Source organism: Dendrobates tinctorius, unplaced genomic scaffold (genome assembly GCF_039654945.1).
Source record: "Dendrobates tinctorius isolate UK_male_01 unplaced genomic scaffold, ASM3965494v1 ptg000037l, whole genome shotgun sequence".
In the NCBI taxonomy this organism is placed as follows: Eukaryota; Metazoa; Chordata; class Amphibia; order Anura; family Dendrobatidae; genus Dendrobates; species Dendrobates tinctorius.
The window spans coordinates 12255830-12278265 of NW_027361705.1; the positions used below are offsets into that span (position 1 = coordinate 12255830).

Below are 22436 nucleotides of genomic sequence, written 5' to 3' on the forward strand. Positions count from 1 at the left end.
TCCTCCACCACCCCCATTTATTGCCCTTTCCACCACCACCATCATTGTATTCTCACCCACCACCCCATCATTGCCTGCTCCATCACCCCCATCATTGCCTGCTCCATCACCCCATCACTGCCTTCTCCATCACCCCATCACTGCCTGCTCCATCACCCCATCACTCCCATCATTGTCTGCTCCATCACCCCATCACTGCCTGCTCCATCACTCCCATAATTGTCTGCTCCATCACCCCCATCATTGCCTGCTCCATCACCCCCATCACCCCCATCACTCCCCTCATTGCCTGCTCCATCACCCCATCATTGCCTGCTCCATCACCCCCATCATTGCCTGCTCCATCACCCTATCACTGCCTTCTCCATCACCCCATCACTGCCTGCTCCATCACCCCCATCACTCCCCTCATTGCCTGCTCCATCACCCCATCACTGCCTGCTCCATCACCCCCATCATTGTCTGCTCCATCACCCCATAATTGCCTGCTCCATCACCCCATCATTGTCTGCTCCATCACTCCCCTCATTGCCTGCTCCATCACCCCATCATTGCCTGCTCCATCACCCCATCATTGCCTGCTCCATCACCCCATCATTGCCTGCTCCATCACCCCCATCATTGCCTGCTCCATCACCCTATCATTGCCTGCTCCATCACTGCCTGCTCCATCACCCCATCATTGCCTGCTCCATCACCCCATCATTGTCTGCTCCATCACCCCATCATTGCCTTCTAGACCATCACTCCCATCATTGCCTGCTCCATCATACACACAGACATACACACACACAGACATACATACATACATACACACAAGACACCACCTCTCTCCTCTCACCTGTCCGCAGCATCGCCTGCGCTTCCTCCCTCACACAGCAGCGGCCGCTGAATGATGACGTCATTCAGCGGCGCTCCTCTGTGTGAAACAGGAAGCGCGGCCTCCGGGCAGGAAGCAGGACGGACCCTTGCCGCTCCGCTCCTGCTATTCACTCTTGCAGGCAGCGGAGCTGCCGTGATCGCATCGCTCCCTGCCCGCCGCTGCACTGCACTGCAGGGTGGAATTGCTGCTGCCGCGCCGCCCCCACACACATGCCGCCTGGGGCGGACCGCCCCCCCCGCCCCTCCCACTCTACGCCAGTGCTACTATTATATTATATATCTTTAGGAAATTTCAATGACTTTTCTATCTTTTTGATTTTTTCTTTTGCTATTAATCTTTTAGACCACTTTCTTGACAACAATATCACCCAACTGGATGCCATTGTCAAGGAACAACGGTCTAACAGTTAATGTTTTCAGCAGGTCACAACAGCCGGAGATGCTCTGCTATGTACCAAGGAAGCTTATCATGACGGAGGTGAATCATTCTGAGACTTCATTGTGGCATTTTGCTTCGAATTTGGAAAAAAAACACTTTTTATATTAGTTGTGTTGAGAAATTTATATTGTTCTTTACTGCGAACTGCAGAAGGCTTGTAAATTTTGTGCATAAATTTAATTGGCAACAGGGGCTTAAATAATTGTAATTGTCACTGTAAAAAGCCACAGTCTCTAAATAAAAATTAGCAAAGTGGGGAGCTGCAGGCGGCGGAAGGAGAAAGTTGTAACAGCTGGATTTCTATTGAGCACCTTGAGGCTCCGGAACAGTGTGTACTAATTGTGCGGATTTTCATTAGGACGCCCGGGGACACTCAAGGCGCGGTCTATTAGCAGACGTCCTCTGTGTGTTTTACAGAAGCGACGCCTTTGTTAGACTTTGTAACATAATGGACTTTATAATAACATCGTATTTCTTTATGCCCATGTTTATTGAGCAATACAACTGATGCAATTTACCTGAGATATCAATACTATTGGGGAATGCCTGTAATTTACACTTTCTACTGTATAACAATGCAGACAGCTAAATGACTTCAACAGAAGCAATCCATGTCTTCCTCCTTAGTGATAAACTTTTCCCAAGGAATAATTTTGCTCAAGCGAGCGAATTACATATAATACTAGAGGCAGAAATCAGGAAGCCTTAATTCTTAAAGGGAAACTGTCATGTTGAAAATGGTATCCGATGTGCAGGCCGGATGTTATGAAAAAGAAAGAGCTGATTAAATCGATATACATATTTTTGAAAAAAGTGTCAGTAAAACGTTACATTTTATACAATGAATTCTCTAGAATTTGCATGTGTATGTCCAGTGGGTGGCCCTACTCTGTGACTGACAGTCTAACCTGTAGAACTGTAAGGCAGACATCACTGTCAATCACTAGTAGAACCGCCCACCGGATTCATGGACACAGACACCAGGGATTCCAGTGGATAAAGTAATTCTGAACCTTTTCCAACAAATCTACATATCATTCTGCTCAGCGTAGATATAAAAATTACCGTAATCATTTTTATATTGCCAAATTCTGCAATTTTTAAAATGAACTGATACAAGGTTCCATAGGCAGCAGGTATCAGGCACCGGCTGTATGATGTCAGACGGGTATGTTTGCCGAGTTTCAGAGAAAACATCCTTCAAAAGCTGTTGGAAACCAGTCCGACATTCTGTCCACCAGCCACTTTTTCCAACCTGCTGCCCTAGATTCATAGATCTCTGGCTATACACATGATTATGTGGCAAGCATTTACATGAATGGCCGTCCATATAATACTTTGACTGCCAAGGTAGAGATCACACTTACAGATTCAATCTATGTTTGCTTTCTAAAGGGGATTCCCAGAAGGTGGTTTCAGCTATATTGATAAGACATGTGGACCTGAGTTGCCACCATGAAGTGACCACTATAAGCATTGGTTGGGTTCACCTTTGCCTTATCAGATGGTTAATATAAGTCTGAACAGCAGAGCTATGGATGAGTTGGGAGGCCTTGCTATGATGGATTCACATCTGCGTTAAGATTCATAGTTTTTTTTAAATGAGTAGAAAACCAAACACGAAGAAGACCCGGATCCCATCACATGACAGACGCCAACAGCACCTGATAGACCACATAGAGTTCTAACAAGACATGTTGGTGTTCTGTCATGGTATCCATAATATTACTGCAAATCAAAGCACTGCATGATGAGCATTTTTTTTCGGCAAAAGCATCATTGCCTCAGACACAGAAGCGACCCCAGAAGAGGTGAGGGAGCCTATTTATACCTCCAAAGCACGTGCAATTTTGCATTTTTTGGAGATCTTGGGCTGCAAGGGGCCCATGTATTGTTCTTGCACAGCGGCCCTTTTTTGTCTGTGTCCGCGAGTGTCTATGACGTCCTACAAATGAAGCCTAATAAAAGAAATAAAACTTAAAGGGAATCTGTCACCCTTTTTTTGGACTATGAGATGCTGGCATCGACATCAGGGGCTTATCTATAGCATTCTGTAATGCTGTAGATAAGCCCCCGTAACCTGAAAGAGAAAAAAAACAAGTTAGATTATACTCACCCAGGGGCAGTCCGGGTCCGATGGGTGTCGCTGTCCGGTCCGGCACCTTCCATCTTCTAGCAATGACATCCTCTTCTTTGCTTCCCATCGCGGCTCCGTCACAGGTGCAAAGCTCTGCCCTGTTGAGGGCAGAGCAGAGTACTGCAGTGCGCAGGCGCCAGACCTCTCTGACCTCTCCCGCAGTCTGCGCACTGCAGGACGCAGTGCGCCTGCGCCGGAGCCAAGACAGGAAGGGAAGAAGAGGACGGCATTGTATGAAGATGGGAGGCGCCGGACCACGACACACATCGGACCGGATGCCAGGGTGAGTATAATCTAACTCGCTTTTCTTATCTTTCAGGTTACATCGGGGGCTTATCTACAGCATTACAGAATGCTGTAGATAAGCCCCTGATGTCGATGCCGGCAGCTCATAGTCCAAAAAAAGGGTGACAGATTCCCTTTAATATGCCTAAATCACTTGTTGCAGAGAGACCTCGGCTTTGTTGGTTCATTGGTACAGCAGATTTTCCAGCTAAGAATTCTCAGAAACGCATTGGGAAGTATCTGAGAGAAGACAAAACGTCTACAGAATTCTTGGACACGTGAATGGCCGTCTCCATTGTTATAAAATCCATGATACAGTACAGATGTAGCTTTCTTTACCCAACACATAAACCATACCATGATTCGGAAAGATATATTGCAGCAAAAAAAGTAACTGAACCTACAGCACAAGCTATTGGACATGACAAGCTACAGTTTTCTGCATCGAGATACTTCCTGCATCATAGTATGTGTCATGTTAGGAAACGCTACATCTGTATCACGAGTTGCACAAGGCATAGTGATATACTTAGTAATCTGTATCTATACCTAGTATACATTTACAACTGCTTTAAAGGGTTTGATTGGTTGTGCAGGATGGGTATTTGGCAAAATAAATAACTGCATCACCCACTAACCTGCCCATGGTTTTGCTCCTCCAGTCAGTGTAATAACATTTTTTCCTGAAAGAATGGTTAGAGTCAAGTGAACAGATCAAATTATAATGGTTTCCTATTACATCCTGCACTTTATACAGAAACCAGACAGAACTACTAAGTTATAAATTACCAGTGTCCATGTCCTCGAATGCTTTCTTACATCAACCATATCAACATATAGACTGTATGTGAAGAATCCATGGCCCTCCTCTCCCCGAGCTGTGCTAGTGCCACCATAACGGTCAATATCCTGATAGCAAGACTTTTCCATTAAAGGTGGCTATACACAATAAGTAAAAGATGGTCGAAACCACCAATTTTAGGGGACTCAGTATGTAATGTGAATGAGGGTCTATATACTCTCAATGCCAGATACTATCTCAAGTTTATGGCCACCTACAGTCAAGTCGTCCATCTGCACACATGTCATTCCATAGTACGGGTTTACACTGCGTTTGATCTGCACATCAGTGGCTCCATTGGGGATTAAGTCTACAGCCTTCGAAAACAGGATTCAGACGTATGTGATGTTGACTGTAAAGATGCAGACTAAAAGATGCAGACCAAAAGATGCAGACTAAATGACTGTAAAGATGCAGACTCAATCACATTTTGCATGGTCGGATATCATTTTCAGTCATATCTGCATATTTGATGAAGGCTACAAGGAGCCCACCTCAAATCGACGTACACAGCCAAAAATGATGCTGAAAGAGCATACAGTAATTCCACCTACATCATTACAGTCAGTGGCCCCGTCAGGGCACACACACAAATCCTGTTTTCCAGGGCTTTAAATGTGGATTAACGATAGTATGAACCTGCCCTAAGCTGTTTCAGAGAATCTGCCATGGATAATTAAAGGGGTATTCCAAGCCAGAACAGCCATATGCCATACGTGCATAGTCAAGAGTCCCATTCTTGCTTTACAATTTTTGATATTGCATAGAATTGCATGCCGATAGCTTTGTCTGCACAAAGGAGTGAGATTGAGCTTCACTTTATAGAACACCTAACTGCATTATAGTGCAGTAACTTTAGGCAGAAAGTCCTCTCATGGCATGAAAGGAAAACTAAAATAAAGATAATAACTTGTTAAAATAAATTATGCATCACGTCTCAGAAGCTGCCCCTATTCCTGTCCTGTCTGCTTTGTCCAGCTGGACAGCTCACATAGTTTCCAGCAGCTTAATAAAAGTGTAATGTCTGTTTTGAACAGAAGGGGGCAAATGTGTATCAAGCCTGCTCGATCTCTCCCTAGATGAAGGTAACTATGTGTATGTGACTTTCCGGCACAGTGAATGCAATGACAGCTCTTGTGAATGCTATCGGATGGAAGTGCTCATCCGCTACTCTACCCTGATCACTATAATAAATCTTCTTCCAAATGACATGAAAAAAGGTATTTTTGCATGGCTGTAATAAAATTTAACTTTTGTAATGCTGAAGGTGCCCAAGCTTTTCTTTTAAAGTGTCATAAGCATGCTAAAAATTGAAAGTACTGCTGCAAAATTAATGGCAATGTGTGACCCTTGTGCTTACAGGACGAAAAAAAAATATCTACCACCAACCAAATGGTTTAGGGAACCTGTCACCAGAAAAAAACGCTATTAACCTGCAGATACTGTTGAGTTACTCCTTGTAGTGCCCCTCTAGTAACGCGTCGTGCATAGATGCTGTTAAAAATTGTCCACTTCGATTTAATGGGTTAAATGCATTCTATATTTTACTATTTTTGGGAATGTGTTCCTAAATGCAGGAGAAAGTTTACTAAAAATTGTACATTGTTTTTGAGCAGAAACTTCGCTATAGTAGTTGTGGTCGCTCCTGAACCCTGGACTCTTAGATGATCCAAAGAGTCCCTCTGCTATATGAGTTGCCTGATACTATCAGACTAGATTCACAAAGAGGAGCAGATTTACTAAGCTAAAGGCTCCAGAATACTGCCTTGGTTTGTACCAAATAACTGTCTAAAGCTAAGCTATGTCCACACAGAACTTATTTGGGGGAATTTTTTGAGTAGAGACTCTCCAAATCCTTCTCTGAGTCTCCAAACTCTTCAAAAACTTTCAATTTTTGCTCCATTTTTTTCTCTGAAAACTCAGAGAAAAACGGGTATGTGCACGCTACCTCATTTTCAGGTAGGTCAGCTCCTTAACCCTCCTGAAAAATTGCTAAAGAAGCAATAACAACAATGAACATATGCAAAAAAATGTCAAAACAACTCGCTGAGCATATGTTCAGTGTTTTTGAGCTTCTTTCAAAAGCTTCAGGTTTCCAAAGCAACAAAGCTGATAAAAGAAATGACCTGACAATTCTTCAGGTGGTTTCCAAGTTGAAAGATGCTTGCTAATTTATACAGTACATGTAAAATAATAAAAAAGCATTGATAGCAGAAAGAAGGCACCAAAAGAGACACTTTAAAAGAAACATTGCTGGTGTTTTCCTGTAGAGGCTCAAGATTGAAAAACTTGGTGAGTTTGCCCAAGTTGTAAAGATGTTGTGTGCACATATCCTTTAATGCCTTGCATCAGATGTATTATGTGCTGTTGGTATGCTTTCTGACATCCTTGATGATCAGATATGGGCTACTAGGCAGAGGTGCGGTTTGGTAGAAGAGCAAGACTTAAATTGTGCCAAAATGTATCGTAAATTGAAGTAAGCCACCTAATAGGTGTGGTAAAGCTAGAGTAGACAGTCTGAAAAAGAAGCACATTTACTGTATTATGAATCACTTTGATATATATGTCTCATTATATGAGTGTCTAAAAGCTTGAACATTTTAATAAATCTGCTTAATAGTTGGTTTTTTTTGTGACACTGATTTCCAATATAAATTTTGGCAGAAATCCGAGGCTGACCCACCGATTCGCAGAGTGATATGATGCAGATACTAACTCACTTCTGCCTGTGACTACCCACCATGATATTCACCAAAATCTCCTTTAATAGGTGATGTAATTTTATTTTTTGGACACCACTGATTTCAAATCTGCATGGGGTAACCTTTGACTCTGCCTGTCCTTCAAACCGCACATCCAAGCTCTTTCTCCTGTCGCCTCCAGTTCAAAAATATCATTATTATTATTTATTTATATAGCACCATTATTTCCATGGTGCTGTACATGAGAAGGGGGTTACATGCAAAGTTATAGACATCGTTAACAGTAAACAAATTTACAATGACAGATTGGTACAGAGGGGAGAGGACCCTGTCCTTGCGGACTTACATTCTATGGGATAGTGGGGAAGAGACAGAAGGTCAGGGGTGCAGCAGCTCTGGTGGTGATGAGGCGGCAGCTCGGGCGGTGGTGAGGCGGCAGAATGGTTATTGCAGGCTGTAAGCTTTCCTGATAAGATGGGTTTTCAGGTTCCGTTTGAAGGATCCGAGGGTGGTGGATAATCGGACGTGCTGAGGAATGGAATTCCAGAGGATAGGGGATGTTCGGGAGAAATCTTGGAGGCAGTTGTGTGAGGAACAAATAAGTGTGGAGGAGAGTAGGAGGTCTAGGGAGGATCGAATATTACATGAGGGAAGGTATTGGGAGATTAGTTCAGAGATATAGGGAGGGGACAGGTTGTGGATGGCTTTGTAGGTCAGTGCTAGCAGTCTGAACTGGATTCGTTGGTGAATTGGGAGCCAGTGGAGGGATTTGCAGAGGGGAGAGACGGGAGTAGTGAGGAGAGAGGTGGATTAGTCAGGCAGCAGAGGTGACGACAGACTGGAGTGGTGCAAGAGAGTTAGCAGGGAGGCCACAGGGGAGAGTGCTGCAGTAGTCAAGGTGGGAGATAATGAGGGCATGTACAAGAGTTTTAGTAGATTGAGGGCTGAGGAAGGGGTGGATCCTGGAAATATTTTTGAGTTGGAGGCGACAGGAGGTGGCAAGAGTTTGGAAGTGTGGTTTGAAGGACAGGGCAGAGTCGAGAGTTACTCCGAGGCAGCGGATTTCTGGTGCCGGAGACAGCACGATGCCGTTTACCATAATAGATAGATCGGGTAGGGAAGATACATGAGATGGAGGAAAGATAATGAGTTCAGTTTTGTCTACATTGAGTTTTAGGAAGCGAGAGGTGAAAAAGGAGGATATGGCTGATAGACACTCCGGGATTCTGGACAGCAGAGAGGTGACATCTGGGCCATAGAGGTAGATCTGAGTGTCGTCCGCATACAGGTGGTACTGGAAGCCATGGGACTTTATGAGTTGTCCTAGGCCAAGAGTATAGATGGAAAAAGCCTTGGGGTCTCCAATAGAGAGAGGGCGAGATGAGGAGGTAGTGTGAGAGTGGAAAACGCTGAATGTGCCGTCAGAAAGGTATGAGGCAATCCAGGACAGGGCAAAATCTTTGATGCCAAGGGAAGAAAGAATCTGTAGCAGTAGGCAGTGCTCAACTGTGTTGAAGGCAGTGGACAGGTTGAGAAGGAGGAGGATGGACCACTGTATGTTAGCTTTGGCTGTGAGTAAGTCATTAGTAATTTTTGTCAGGGCAGTTTCAGTTGAATGGTGGTGGCGAAAGCCAGATTGGAGGATGTCAAGGAGGGAGTTATTTCCAGAATCCGTCATTTCCTCAACCCTCATTCTACTAAGATGCTTGCGCGTGCCCTCATCATCTCCCACCTTGACTACTGCAACATCCTTTTTTGTGGCCTCCCTGCTAACACCCTCACACCTCTTCAGTCCATCCTTAACTCTGCTGCCCGACTAATTCATCTCTCTCCTCGCTACTACGCGGCTTCTCCCCTCTGCAAATCTCTTCACTGACTCCGATTCCCTCAGCGTATCCAGTTCAAATTACTAATACTGACCTACAAGTCCATCTATAACCTGTCTCCCCCATATGTCTCTAAATTAATCTCTCGATACCTTCCCTCACGTAATATCCGGTCCTCCCAAGACCTCCTTCTCTACTCCACACTTATTCACTCCTCATCCATCCGCCTCCAAGACTTCTCCCGAATATCCCCCATCCACTTGAATTCTTTGCCCCAACATGTCCGACTATCAACCACATTCGGATCCTTCAGACGGAACCCGAAAACCCACCTCTTCATGAAAGCTTACAGCCTGCAATGACCCCGTTACCTCCTCACCACTACCGGATATATCACCACAACCAACACCAGAACTGCTGCAACCCACCAACCTACTGTCTCCTTCCCCACCATCCTGTAGAATGTATGTTAGGTATCGGGTTCCTGCATATGCACAGCAGGAATCCAGAGCCACGCTGCCAGCGGTCTCCCATTCCCCTCCGACCTCTCAGGGACCTGCACAGCAATCTTGGCGATCCAGACGCCCTGCTCAGACCATTTCTCTGGGTCTGGTTGTTGCTGCCACCTCTGGACCAGCAATAGTAGCGCAGCCTGCTCTGCAGCAAGCAACTCCAGAGGCTAAGTCCTCTCGCTGTGCTACTGGGCATGCTCACGAGACGATCTCCCAGTGGAGATCGGGAGTCAAGTGCTCAGGTCCTTCTCCTGATCTGATTGGTCCATCTCAGAGATGTGGAAGGTCCCAGAAGCGCACGGCTATAAAAGGCCCACGTGGCCACTCGGCCATGCGCTAGTATAAACTCTTATTGCTATCTGTGTGAATGATGATGAACGCATGTGCCTGCAAATGACTCATTAAGATCCCCTCCCTCTGATATTACGTGTGTGGATAGGGAGTTAGTCATAGAGTCAGCGCCAGTCAGTGGCACACTACATGCCACAGTTCACATCTTACAGCACTAGCGTCCGACAGTGCGCCTCCTCTTGGGCATTGTCTTGTGGTGGCTGGGTCGGTCACCAAGCTGAAGTCAGCAGCACTTGTTGGCATCCGCGGTAGCAATGCCGCACACACGGTAGGTCTAGACGGACATTGACCCTGAGTCTTGGGCCCAGTCCTGTGACCGTATACCGTGTGTGCACACTGCTGAGACCTGTGAGGTCAACAGGCTCAGCATTTACATTTAAGTTCTAAGCGTCTATGTGGTGATAACAGAGTACGCTCAATGCACACCGGGTGATGTTCAACCCGTGTTCGATATACCGCCATATTATGCGTCTGCCATTATCTAGCAGCGGTGTAACACCTACTGCACGGTGGACCCCGGGCGGCGAACGCACTTATTATTATTTATTTATTAGTGCGTTTCGCCATCCCTAACAATGTAAGCCCAAAAGGGCAGGGTCCTCTCCCCTCTGTATCAGTCTGTGATTGTTAGTTTGTTTACTGTAAGTGATATCTGTAATTTGTATGTAACCCCTTCTCATGTACAGCACCATGGAATCAATGGTGCTATATAAATAAATAATAATAATAATTTCCAGTTGAGTTCATGGAGAGGTTGCTTGTTGGATGATTTCAAATGGATTTTGGTCCGAAATACTTGGCAAAATCCGTGTGAAAGAAATTCTGTCTGAGCCTGATATTCATGATGAGGCTATTTGCATATTTTAATTATCAAAGCAGCAATGCATGGCCTATACGTCTCTTGACACTGGTTTGGCACTCTCTGCAAGGAGAATCATTCCCACTTAAACACCCAGTCAGAGGCTTCTCACCTATTCAAACTTTCTTGAATCTGCACTGAGGAGGGTCAACACCCTGAAACAGGTGTCTGCAAATGGAGTTTCTGGTTTGGTTTCTTATCCCAAGTGATGTGGTAAAGCACGCTAAATGGTTGATATTGTCTATTAAGATTGCTACACCAAATAGACAGTGCCAGAGATTTAAGTCTCTTTCTCCTGAAGGGGCTTATTGCACACCTTAAATGCAGTGTGATCTTTGGAGGGTAATACTGTTGCAAATTTTGGATTTAGTTCCAAAAGTTTCAAACAACTCAATTCTGCTGCTGAGAATCCTTTTTCTATGTATTTCGCCCTTCTTGAGATGCAGTCTGCACAATGATGGCGTCAGTCCTGTAGGGTTATTGTCGGAATTGTGTAAAAATATTGATTTGGCTAATACCATGACTTTAGGGATTAGCAAATAAAGAAATTCCATAGTATACTTTTCGGAATGGCCCCAATTCTAATGTATCAATTGTACAAATAAAGAATAATTTTGAAAAGACCGTAATAAGCCAAAGATTAAAATTTCATGAACACATTAGGGTCTGTTCCGCTGTATAACAACACAATGTTCCAAAAGAAACCTACACATAATTTTGCAGAGAGGCAAATAATTCAGACACTCAACACAAGAAAGGTACGACTTAAAGAAAAGACCCCAAACAAAAATACCTAAAGGGCATCCTGATGTTCATCCGCTCGGCGTATTTGCATAATGTATCCCATGGACAGTGAACTTTTACAAACATAATGTCGTTGTTGGTTATGGAATTCTATAATAAGGAGAAAAATGAAAATGTTATTGGAATTGAATGGATTTACATTGTAATAGATCCCAAACAAATTCAGAAAAAAATAAATGCAAATAATCACAGTCACTACACATGAGTACAAGATTTTGAACTCTGCAATTTTTTCCCCTTTTTTGACATTTGGCCAGTTAGAGAATTTTTCACTAGGGATCCCTACAAGGTATTCATTGTTTTATACATTACAAATAAGGCTCCTTAATAGAAAACATGTCCTACAGCAATATAAGAAGAATTTTCAATGATTTGTAAGAATCAAGATTTTAAAATGGATGAGACAATATTTTCAACTGAATAAAACAATATTTTCTACAAATTCCTTTTAATAGGAGTTAATAGCTAGCGTAGTATAATTTAATCCAATTGTGCTGTAACATGAGAGAGTTGTAGGTCTGCACTCTTCCATTTTGAGGCAACATTTATCCTTGCAGCCAGTAGCATATAATGAACAGCAGTGACATAACTAGAGTCCTAGAGGCCCTGGTACAAAATTTAATTCTGATTCCTTACCTGCATGTTGGTCAGATATATGGACAAATGTAGCATTCTAGATCTTATAAAGACATATGTGTTCAACTCCCATATAATAATGTCCTCCAGGGCCGTACTTGTCATCTGGCAATTCGGGCAAATTCAAGATGGGCCTGTGCCAACTGTGGGCCCCTCCTTCACTCGAGGGACATCATATTTGTTCTATTTAGATTCCTGCTCTGCACAGGGATTAACTCTAGTGGTGAACTGACCCCTGCTGACAGCATGGTGACAGTTCTGCTCAGGTGAGGTCTGATGATTATATGCTCTTTCACTGCCTAGCTACAAGGCCCTGTAGGTTTGGATTTCTTTTTCCCTTAATAATAAAAGACTTTCATTTAAAAACGGCATTCTGTGATTACTTCTCTTATCTCTGTCTAATATTTAAGTTTGTTTGGTGATCTGAAACATTTAAGTGTGACAAACATACAAAGGAATTAGAAATCAAGAAGAGGGCAAACACTTTTTCACACCATTGTATCTCGAGCAATCCATAAATCCAAAATCGACCAATATATATCACATTCACTTCAAATCAAATTGGCCTGTGTGCTCTCAAATGCCAGGGCCGAATCTGAATCCCAGTCCAACACTGATGTCCTCTATCCTGGCCCCTTCCTGTAATAATATCCCCCCATTCTGACCCCTTACAGAAATAATTTCCCCCATGATGGGAGCCTTTATTTAATAATGTACCCAGTCCTGCGTTCCTTCTTGTAATAATGTCTCCAATCCTATAATAGTGTCCTCCATTCTATCTCCATTCTGTAATAATGTCCTCCATACTGGCTCCATTCTGTAATAATGTCCTCCTACTAGCCATACTGGCCTATCAATGTCCTTCGGAGTCTCCTTATTATGATGTTCTCCATCCTGACCCCATTCTATAATAAAGTCCCTATCCTGTGATCCTGGGCCCCTTCCTAAAATAATATCCACAATCCTGGCCCCATCCTGTAATAATGTCACCTGCTCCTGTTGTCTTCTGATGCTCGTCTCCAAAACATTTAAAAAATAAACGATTCTTCTTACCTTCCCCCTCACACAGCGTGGGTCATTCTCTTCCATAGCCGATGCAGAGGCCGGCAGCTGACTTCGGCATGCCTTCCATGGGTAGTGCATAACATCACTGCACGTGACAAGCATGCCGGTGTAAGTTGCCTGTGCCCTGTATTACAGTGCACTTTGCTGGCAGATTTATGTGCCGCAATACATTTCAACTGAACATATGTCCTTGGACACACACTCAGATGAAATAGGTGCTAGCTCCCCCACAGGCCAGATCACACTCTCTGCGAACTCTCTTCGGTTAATTATAGCTTCTGGTTTACTTCCTGTTAAGGGAGCATAACATTGGTGGAGCACTTTGGTGTGTCAGTGATTAGGCTGGCGTCACACTGCGTTATGGCAGTCCGTTAAATGGACTGCGTTACACCGCGGTGTAACGCAGTCCGTTAGTGCTGCCATAGACCCCCATTATGTGGCGCATCGCGACGCATGCTGTAAAGCGGCACACGTTCGCGACATGCCATCATTCACTGACGGAGCCTCGGACGCGGGCTGCAGCGTCTGAAGCTCCGTCACCGCTAGCGTTGCAGTCCCTTCATCAGCTGCCTTCACATCATGTCTCCTAATCATGGCTCTCACTGTCCTGAGCAATGTGCTTGTTCAAATTATGGTATTTGCTTGTGTAAATATAGAGTTAGCAGTGTACATTCCAGAACAAGCCACTGATAGCTGAATGTCTTACAGCCTTAAACAACTCTATCAAGATGGCGAATGAGTGCCCAAGAATAAGCAATTACTTAAAAAAACAGAAAAAAAATCTTTATTAATGTATTAAAACCACCCCAAAAGTTTTCTTAAAAATATAGGAGCATGTTTAGACACATGAAACTTGAAACCAGAGCTGGGCACAGAACAATATACAATATCTTGATAGGACAAGTGGCAAGGGCCCGACTACTCCTAGTTTGCCTTATATTACCCCTGCCTGTCCGCAGAAGTTGGCCCCATAAAAGCGGCGATATAGAGCCCCGCTTAGCGATGACTATCCCTTAATTGTTCTAGTGAACCCTGAAACTAGCACCAGAAAAAAATGCTGATGTAGATGCCTTCCATTATTTAAAATAACCTAATATTATAGAAGTACTAAAACACACAGTTGTTCCAGATAGATAGAAGCTAAAGGGTATCATGTCCCTCTAGCGTGCCAAACAAGAGGCAAATTTTGTGCTGCAAAATTTTATTGTCCAAATCCACTAATTTTACTGTTCAGGAATTAGTTCAACAACGCTGAATGAGATACTATTTGCACCCTCATTATGTTTTTCAGTGACATGACAGGCTAGAAGAGTATCCCTGTCATTCCTAACACCTTCTAAATGTTCACTAATGCAAATGAGAAACTGCCTATTGGTTTTACCCACATAGTTCATGTGGCAGGTGCATGTACATAAAAAACCAAACACAATGTCTTACAGTTGGCAAATTGTTTCATGTTATAAAACAAACCAGTAATCGTACTGTCATGATCTGAGTGCGGGTTTGACTTGCACATGTGGGGTTAATGTCTGGAACCAGTGCTGATGACTGGCACTTCTGAGGTTAAAGGTTATGATCCCAGTGCAGGCTTACCTGCACACCTGGGGCTCATTATTGTGGCCTCTCCCTGGTTCTGGGAAGGCTTCTTATGGCCTCAGGAAGCTCCTATTCCCATCAGTTATACTTTTGCCCTTGGCAGAGTGTGTTGACCCCTGAGTGTGTTTGTGCTGTGTTCTTGTTTGCCTGATAATTTGTTGTACGACTCGGCCTGTTCTCTGGATACTGCTTGTTGGATTCTGCTTGGTACCTTCTATGTCTGTTTGGCTTTGACCACTGCCTGTCCCCGACTATCCGTTCTCTCTCATCCCTGGTACTTTACTGTTATCTCTGTGCATGACCCGGTTTGTCTGACTTTGAGTATTTTGCCTATCTCAGGCAGCAGGACGCTAAGCCACGCCCCCTTGCAGTCACATGACCATAGGTCCTTCACTGCTCACTGACTTCAGCTTCTCCAGGTCCTGTTTGCCTGAACTATCCGACCGTGTCTGACCCCGGGCCCCTCTGTAGTGTGGGTGAGTCCTTGCTCAGCGGTGACTGCACGCCAACCCTAACAGGACCATGACACGCACTCCTGAAAGACTTAGATGGTGTGCAAAGCTGGAAAAACTGCTTGATCCGTATCTAAACATGCCAACAGATCTGCAGTTAAGCCATGTGCCTGTTGATCTGGTAGGATTAAAGTTACTTTAAGTGAGAGAGTCCCGTAGAAACTTCCTACTCCTAAATGTAACAGATAGTGTCTCAGAGATAGACTCACACAAGTCGGGGTCCGCCTTGAGAATGCCCTAGTGCCTCCTGAGGACAGTCAATACCCTATCTGTCGTCTATTTAATCAAATGCCCATGCGGCCTAGGATACGTTGGGGAAACCACCCAGCATGTGAAAGACCGCATTTCCAAACATAAATCAACCATCCGGTGTGAGAACACACTTTTACCAATTCCTGCCCATTTTGTGGAAAATAGACACTCTGTAAGCCAACTGAAATTTCAGGTTATCGAACAAATCCCTGTACCCATACGAGGGGGTAATAGAATCCAAACGCTCAAAGAGCGTGAAGCGTATTGGATATATCACCTAAATACCCTCCATCCACACGGTCTCAATAGAGAATCTGAAATGTATTATTAATCCCTTCTAAATTCCACTTCATAGTGAATTAGTTTTGTTTTTCATCAGGAGTTTAAAATCACTACCAAATAAGTTCTTTTCCTACACAACGTTTTTTGGTTTATAGGAGATATTTCTGACATAAATGTGTTAATATGAACGCCATTTTACTCTTTGTATGTAAACCTTGCTCTAATTACCTTTCTTTGTTTTTAGGCAGGAAAAGGAAGTTTCTCTGAAACCTGATAGGCACAACCAGCACTGAAATTATCACCGTGCATGAATTCAGCACAGTCCCACCATTAAAATGGCCGCCTGTATGCATGTGACATTTCCTCACAACCCTCCCTTTTTTACTTCACTTCCTGGATGGCTGGCACCTGCTCAGTACATTCATTCTGACAATTTTGACCTCACCAAGATGGCGACTGCCAACATCACTTCCTGTCAAGTCAAAACATGTTCATTCTCTATCCCCGCCCTGCACATGCTCAGTACATTCATTCTGACATTTTTTGACCTTACCAAGATGGCGACTGCCACCATCACTTCCTGTCAAGTCAAAACATGCTCATTCTCTATCCCCGCCCTGCACATGCTCAGTACATTCATTCAGACATTTTTGACCTCACTAAGATGGCGATGGCCCTTCCCCCCATTCCCGCCCCTTCCCCACCCAATCAGGAAGTGCTTGACAGTATTTAACATCACTGCACTAAGCCACATGCACTTCCGGCCTCCTCCACACCTGACTAGATTTAGGACACAAGGTAATGGTGCCCTACAGTCTTCATAGACTGGGTTTCCTTTCTCCATCTCAGCTTATTGACCTGCTTTTTTGTCCTTAGGACGGGAGTCACGTGCTGACCCTACACATCGGTATGTGACCCCTAAAACTTTCTTTTATATCTTTTCTTTCTATATACCTTGCTATTCCTTAACCTATACCCTTTTTCAGTGGTTACTATAGGTACTGTTCCAGCAGCTGGACTACAAAGGCAAACCTATACCACTTATACACACACCTCAAAACCAAGGATCTAGGTATTTATACCTTATGCCTTAACATTTCCAAGAGCACCCCTTACACACTGCCTCCTTAGATGACCTCACCTTTATTCCCACTCCACTTCACTGTCCCCTAATGCCCTTTCTCAACACTACCTACACATTCATGCTTTTCAACTCCTTACACCTTCACTCTATTCCTCTTTTCAACCTCTCACATGTTCACCGTATCACACCACAATACATACTCACTGGCCTCACATCATTATAGATCCATACACACCTTCACAAAGGATGTTTGACACTGTCCCCACCTTATGTATCACCTATCACTAGATTTTTGGTTTTATAATACTTTATAAAGTTTATTTATTGATTTTTGTTCTTTTATTGTATATATTGTAGTCATATCCCTGATGAAAGCTCGAGATGTAGAGCTGAAGGATTGTAACACCACCCTTTTTTGGATTGTAACACCACCCTTTTTTTTCACAATCAATAAAATCACAACAATTAAAGACTGTCGTTGAGAAGACTTTACTTTCATGTTATTAGTGTGCCGGGGTTACTCCTATACTTTAGTCAATACCCTATCAGCCTTATCATCAAAAGTCCCAGTCAGATATGTGATATAATCAGAAGTCTCTTTGCGTTTGGGTGTCAGAAGCGAAGTTTTGTCTTTTCCAGGGCAAATGCTGTTTCCACTGCATCAAATGGATATCCCTTTTGTAGAAAAATATGTAAATCCTTGCCATGCATTTGAAAATCCCTAAGCGTCGCATAGTTTTTACATAATCTAACGAATTTCCCTTTCGAAATACCTTTCTTTAAACTCGTGGCGTGATGAAGACTATTAGTAGGTGCTGATTTCCGATAAATTGACATTCTCAGAGATCCTTATAGATAGTTAAGTAAGGAAATGGCTGCTCCCCACTTCTTCCCCCTACTTCACACGTGAAAGTGAGTTCCAAGTTGTAAGAATTGATTTCTGCAACAAATTATATAAATAATGTGCCATCCCTGCCCACACGACAAAGATGTTGTCTATGTATTAACCCCAGAATAGTATCTAAGTTTACCAACAATATCCTTGTCCTGAACAAAAACAGTCTGTTCCGACAAGCCCAGGAGCAGGTTGGCATAGATGGGGGCACATAGACTCCCCATGACCGTGCCCATGAGCTGATGGTGGTACTTGCCATTGAAGATAAATTAATTATGGCAAAGTATAAACTTAAGACGTTTTAGCAAGAATTTATTGTGAGGCATAAGAAGCATCCCTCTCGTCTGTAGGCAGTATTTGACGGCGGTCAGACCCACTGTGTGCGGTATGCTGTAGTAGAGAGATTTAATTTTGATTGATGTCAAAATGGTTCCATCATGCATTGTAATACCTTCGAATTTAGTCAATAGGTCTCTTAGGATGGTATTGCAGTAAATAAATTGTTTGAGGTAAATACGCAAGTTTTGATAAACAGCATCAATGCCCAAACCTATTGGGCATCTCTTAAAAGGGGTATACCCTTTGTGAATTTTTGGTGGGGCATAAAATGTTTCAGTGATGGGATATTTTGGGAATAAAAAGTCGTATTCACTTTTTGAAATAAGTCATGTCTGAAAGGCTTCTGTTAGCATACTTTGTGTATCATTAGAATATTCAGCAATAGGGTACTTCTGAAGAATTTAATAGCTGAGTTTATCCAACAAATTTAGGTAACATAGAAATATGTTTGTTATTATCCATTATCACTATTTTCCTCCATTTGTCGTAGGGTTTTATAGTGATATTAGAAATGTTCACCAGTGAAGAAAAGGCATCCCTTTGTATGGTAGACAGATTTGCATGTATATGAGTATCCCTGGAGTTGATCCTACATATCTCCTCAACCACTAATTTGGAAAAAAGGTGGCATCATGACACTTTTAGGTTTAAGGTCAGAAAAGGGGCCTTCACCAATGTCCCTATGTCCCTCATCAAGGAGCTCTTCGTGGACCATGACATCGGGGAGGAACTCCACTGAATTGTCAAGCTATTGGCATTGTTGATTGTTAGTGGTGGCAAACAACTTCCTCTACTTCATTTTCCTGCTAAAAAAAATTGATGCATTTAACCCAAGCAAATGAGTCAAATTTTGTGGTGGGGACAAAAGATAGTAGTGAGCTCAGCACTGATTTCTCAATCTCTGTAAGAAGATGTAAGGAATGATAGATTAGTAATTTGACTAGCTTCATTGCTGGGCTTTTTAGCAGAAGCATTAGGTGCAACCTCTGTGAGGTTAGATTTGGCCGTGATCTGTCTCTCGAACGATGAGGCATAGTGTCTTTGTTCTCTAAAAAAGAGATAGTAGATGAGGAGGATGATGCCACTGTTAAAGAATGGTGGATTGACCGAGTCCTGTTTGCATTCCCTTACCATCTTCTATTGAAACCCTTACTATACCGATCTCTAGAAATAAAGTTGTTCCATGAATATATGCTTTCAGTTTTCTGCTCGGTGTCTGAACAGTCAAAATCAGAAGACAATATATCCGTTTGTGGTTTTTGATTCTCAGAGAGAAAATACTGTATATACCCATTTTCCTTTAAATTCAGTGAGATTTTTTATAAAGCGTTTATGCTTTTGATCTTTCAAATTGAGTTGATATCTCTCAACTGCAATTTTCAGGGTTTCCTCTTTTAAAAAAAAAAAATAAATCTGTATCTGCTTTAAATTTGAGGGCTTCCTCTATAAAGCCCTGGAGTTTAAGAGAAGATTTCTCTCAGGTCTTTTCTCCTCCTCAAACAGGATTTGCTTGAATCCTGATGGTTGAAGCTATAGACTCTTTTTTCCACTTTTGTAGAAGGGACACTGATGTACATCTAGGGGCAGGGGTGTTAGTGAACCATGCCTTAGCCCATTAGATACAATGTTTTGCTTAATATAATTTTGAAGGGACTTTACTCTCACGCAAGATTTTATATTATTCTTGTAGGCCTCTGACAATTTCAAAAATGCTGATTTTAGGCTAAGTTTGAAATGGATAAAAAAAATCTGACACCATTTCTGAGACTTCTTTGGGGTCATCAAACTGTATATTAGTATTCACTGGCACTGATACATTCCACCAGCCATTTACATCACTTCCAGGTATGACAGGGGAAATTACGCTTTTATCAAGCACTATTCATTTTCATGCGCATTGGCACTTTAGTAAGTCCCACTGTTTCTGAAGACCAGTGTGCTGTCTATAGCATCTGCCGAATCTCCTTTGAAAAAAAAAAACCAGGGGAAGAGTCTTGAGGAGATCATTTGCATATTCCCAGTGCCTTCTGGGATAAGTGAAGAGTCTCCGCGAGCTCAACGATCACTGGGTTTTGGCCGTTGCAGCTGAAAAGAGGAAATCGGAAAACCAGGGGAAGAGTCTTGAGGAGATCATTTGCATATTCCCAGTGCCTTCTGGGATAAGTGAAGAGTCTCCGCGAGCTCAACGATCACTGGGTTTTGGCCGTTGCAGCTGAAAAGAGGAAATCGGAAAACCCGCGCGCCGAATTTTGGCTCATCTTTCATCGTTTTTTAGAAATCTCAAGATGGAAGAGGCCAGGAGCCATTTGGTGAGCTGCATTTCTTGCTACATGTTCACAGACTTACCAGTGGAAAAGCCAAACTTCACATGCCACAAATGCAAGCTTGTGTCCCTGTTGGAGGAAAAGTTGCAAAATCTCGAAGAGAGGTTGGCTACGTTGAAGATCATTAAGGAAGGTGAAGAGTTCTTGGACAGAGCAGAATTATCTCTTCATGTTACAGAAAGAGAAGAAATTCGAAGTGCACCTGAAGAAACAGAGGAATGGAGACATGTGACCCAGAGAAGCAGGAGGATCAGGAGGCAGTCAGCACCCATACTGCTCAGAAACCAGTACCAGGCTCTCACGCAGGAAAATGATGAAGAAATACATCAGGATAAGACTTTGCCAACAAACAGCAACCTTGTAAGCCTTCAGAGTCCTCCTGGATGGAGAAAGAAAAATGTTGTGAAGAAGAAACGGAGAGTGGTGGTCATGGGGGATTCCCTGTTGAGAGGAACAGAGGCCGCTATCTGCAGACCGGATATAACTTCAAGAGAAATGTGCTGTCTTCCAGGTGCAAAAATTAAAGATGTGTCTGACAGGATATCAGGACTCTTCAGACCTACAGATGACTACCCATTCCTGCTACTACATGTGGGGACAAATGACACCGCAAGAAACGACCTGGAAACCATCTGCAGAGACTTTGAAGACTTAGGCAAGAAAGTGAAAGAACTGGGAGCGCAGGTGGTCTTCTCTTCCATCCTCCCAGTGGATGGCCATGGAACAAGGAGGTGTAATAAGATTCTGCAGGTGAACAACTGGCTACGTCGATGGTGCCGTCAGCAACGATTTGGATTTCTGGATCACGGAGTGAACTACTTATACGATGGACTACTTGCTAGAGATGGGGTGCACCTTACGAAGACTGGAAAGCATGTATTTGGAAGTCGCCTTGCTACACTTGTAAGGAGAGCTTTAAACTAGAACAACATGGGAAGGGAAGCAAAAGACCAGAAAAAGCCATACACCTGACAAATGCTATTGAGAACTCTGCTAATAGAAGTGGAAAGGAAGAACAAAGACGAAAGAATCTAATTAATAACAATATTGGAGAAAGAGAAACCAATCACAAACTAAAATGTTTCTATACTAATGCACAAAGCATGGGCAACAAACAAGGAGAATTGGAACTACTAACACAGGAAAAGAAATATGATGTCATTGGAATCACTGAAACTTGGTGGGACGATACACATGATTGGAATACAAGACTAGAAGGATACAACTTATTTGCAAGAAACAGACTTGATAAACGAGGAGGGGGTGTTGCATTGTATGTTAGAAATGCATATATCTGCACAGAGATTGAAGCTTCAGAGACTGGGAGTTCTGTGGAAACTGTTTGGGTAAGAATACAAGGACAGAACAATGGAAAGGACACCATTGTAGGCATTTACTACAGGCCGCCTGTGCAAGCTGAAGATATGGATGAACTCTTTATGCATCAAATGGCCAAGTTCTCCAAAAAATATGACATAGTTGTCATGGGAGATTTCAACTATCCAGACATTTGTTGGGAATCTCTCTCAGGCAAAACTAACAGGTCAAGGAAATTCTTATCCTCTCTTGCTGACAACTTTATCTTCCAAAAGGTAGGGGAGAAAACAAGGGGAACTGCTACCTTGGATCTAATCCTTATAAACAGGGAGGAAATGGTTGAGGAGGTAAAAGTGGCTGGAACCCTAGGAGGTAGCGACCATGCTATTTTAGAATTTTGGATAACTAGAGGCGGAAGACCTGTGAAGACTCAGACGTCAAGGTTAGATTTCAGAAAGGCAGATTTTAAGGGATTCAGAAAGATAATTGGAGGGAT

The 22436-nt window shown here is 43.1% G+C and overlaps 1 protein-coding gene across 2 annotated transcripts in view; it reads right to left on the bottom strand.

Annotated features, from left to right (window-relative positions):
• The window catches only part of ANO3 (anoctamin 3), a 1013249-nt gene that overhangs the window by 374183 nt on the left and 616630 nt on the right, over positions 1-22436 (bottom strand). The window contains exons 6-7 of one of the 2 annotated variants that reach the window (XM_073573878.1): positions 11628-11728; positions 4382-4426 (exon numbers count right to left, since the gene is read on the bottom strand). In XM_073573878.1, coding sequence (XP_073429979.1) covers positions 4382-4426; positions 11628-11728 — 146 coding nt within the window. The remainder of the gene's footprint in view (positions 1-4381; positions 4427-11627; positions 11729-22436) is intronic. The other variant, XM_073573877.1, reaches the window with a different exon arrangement.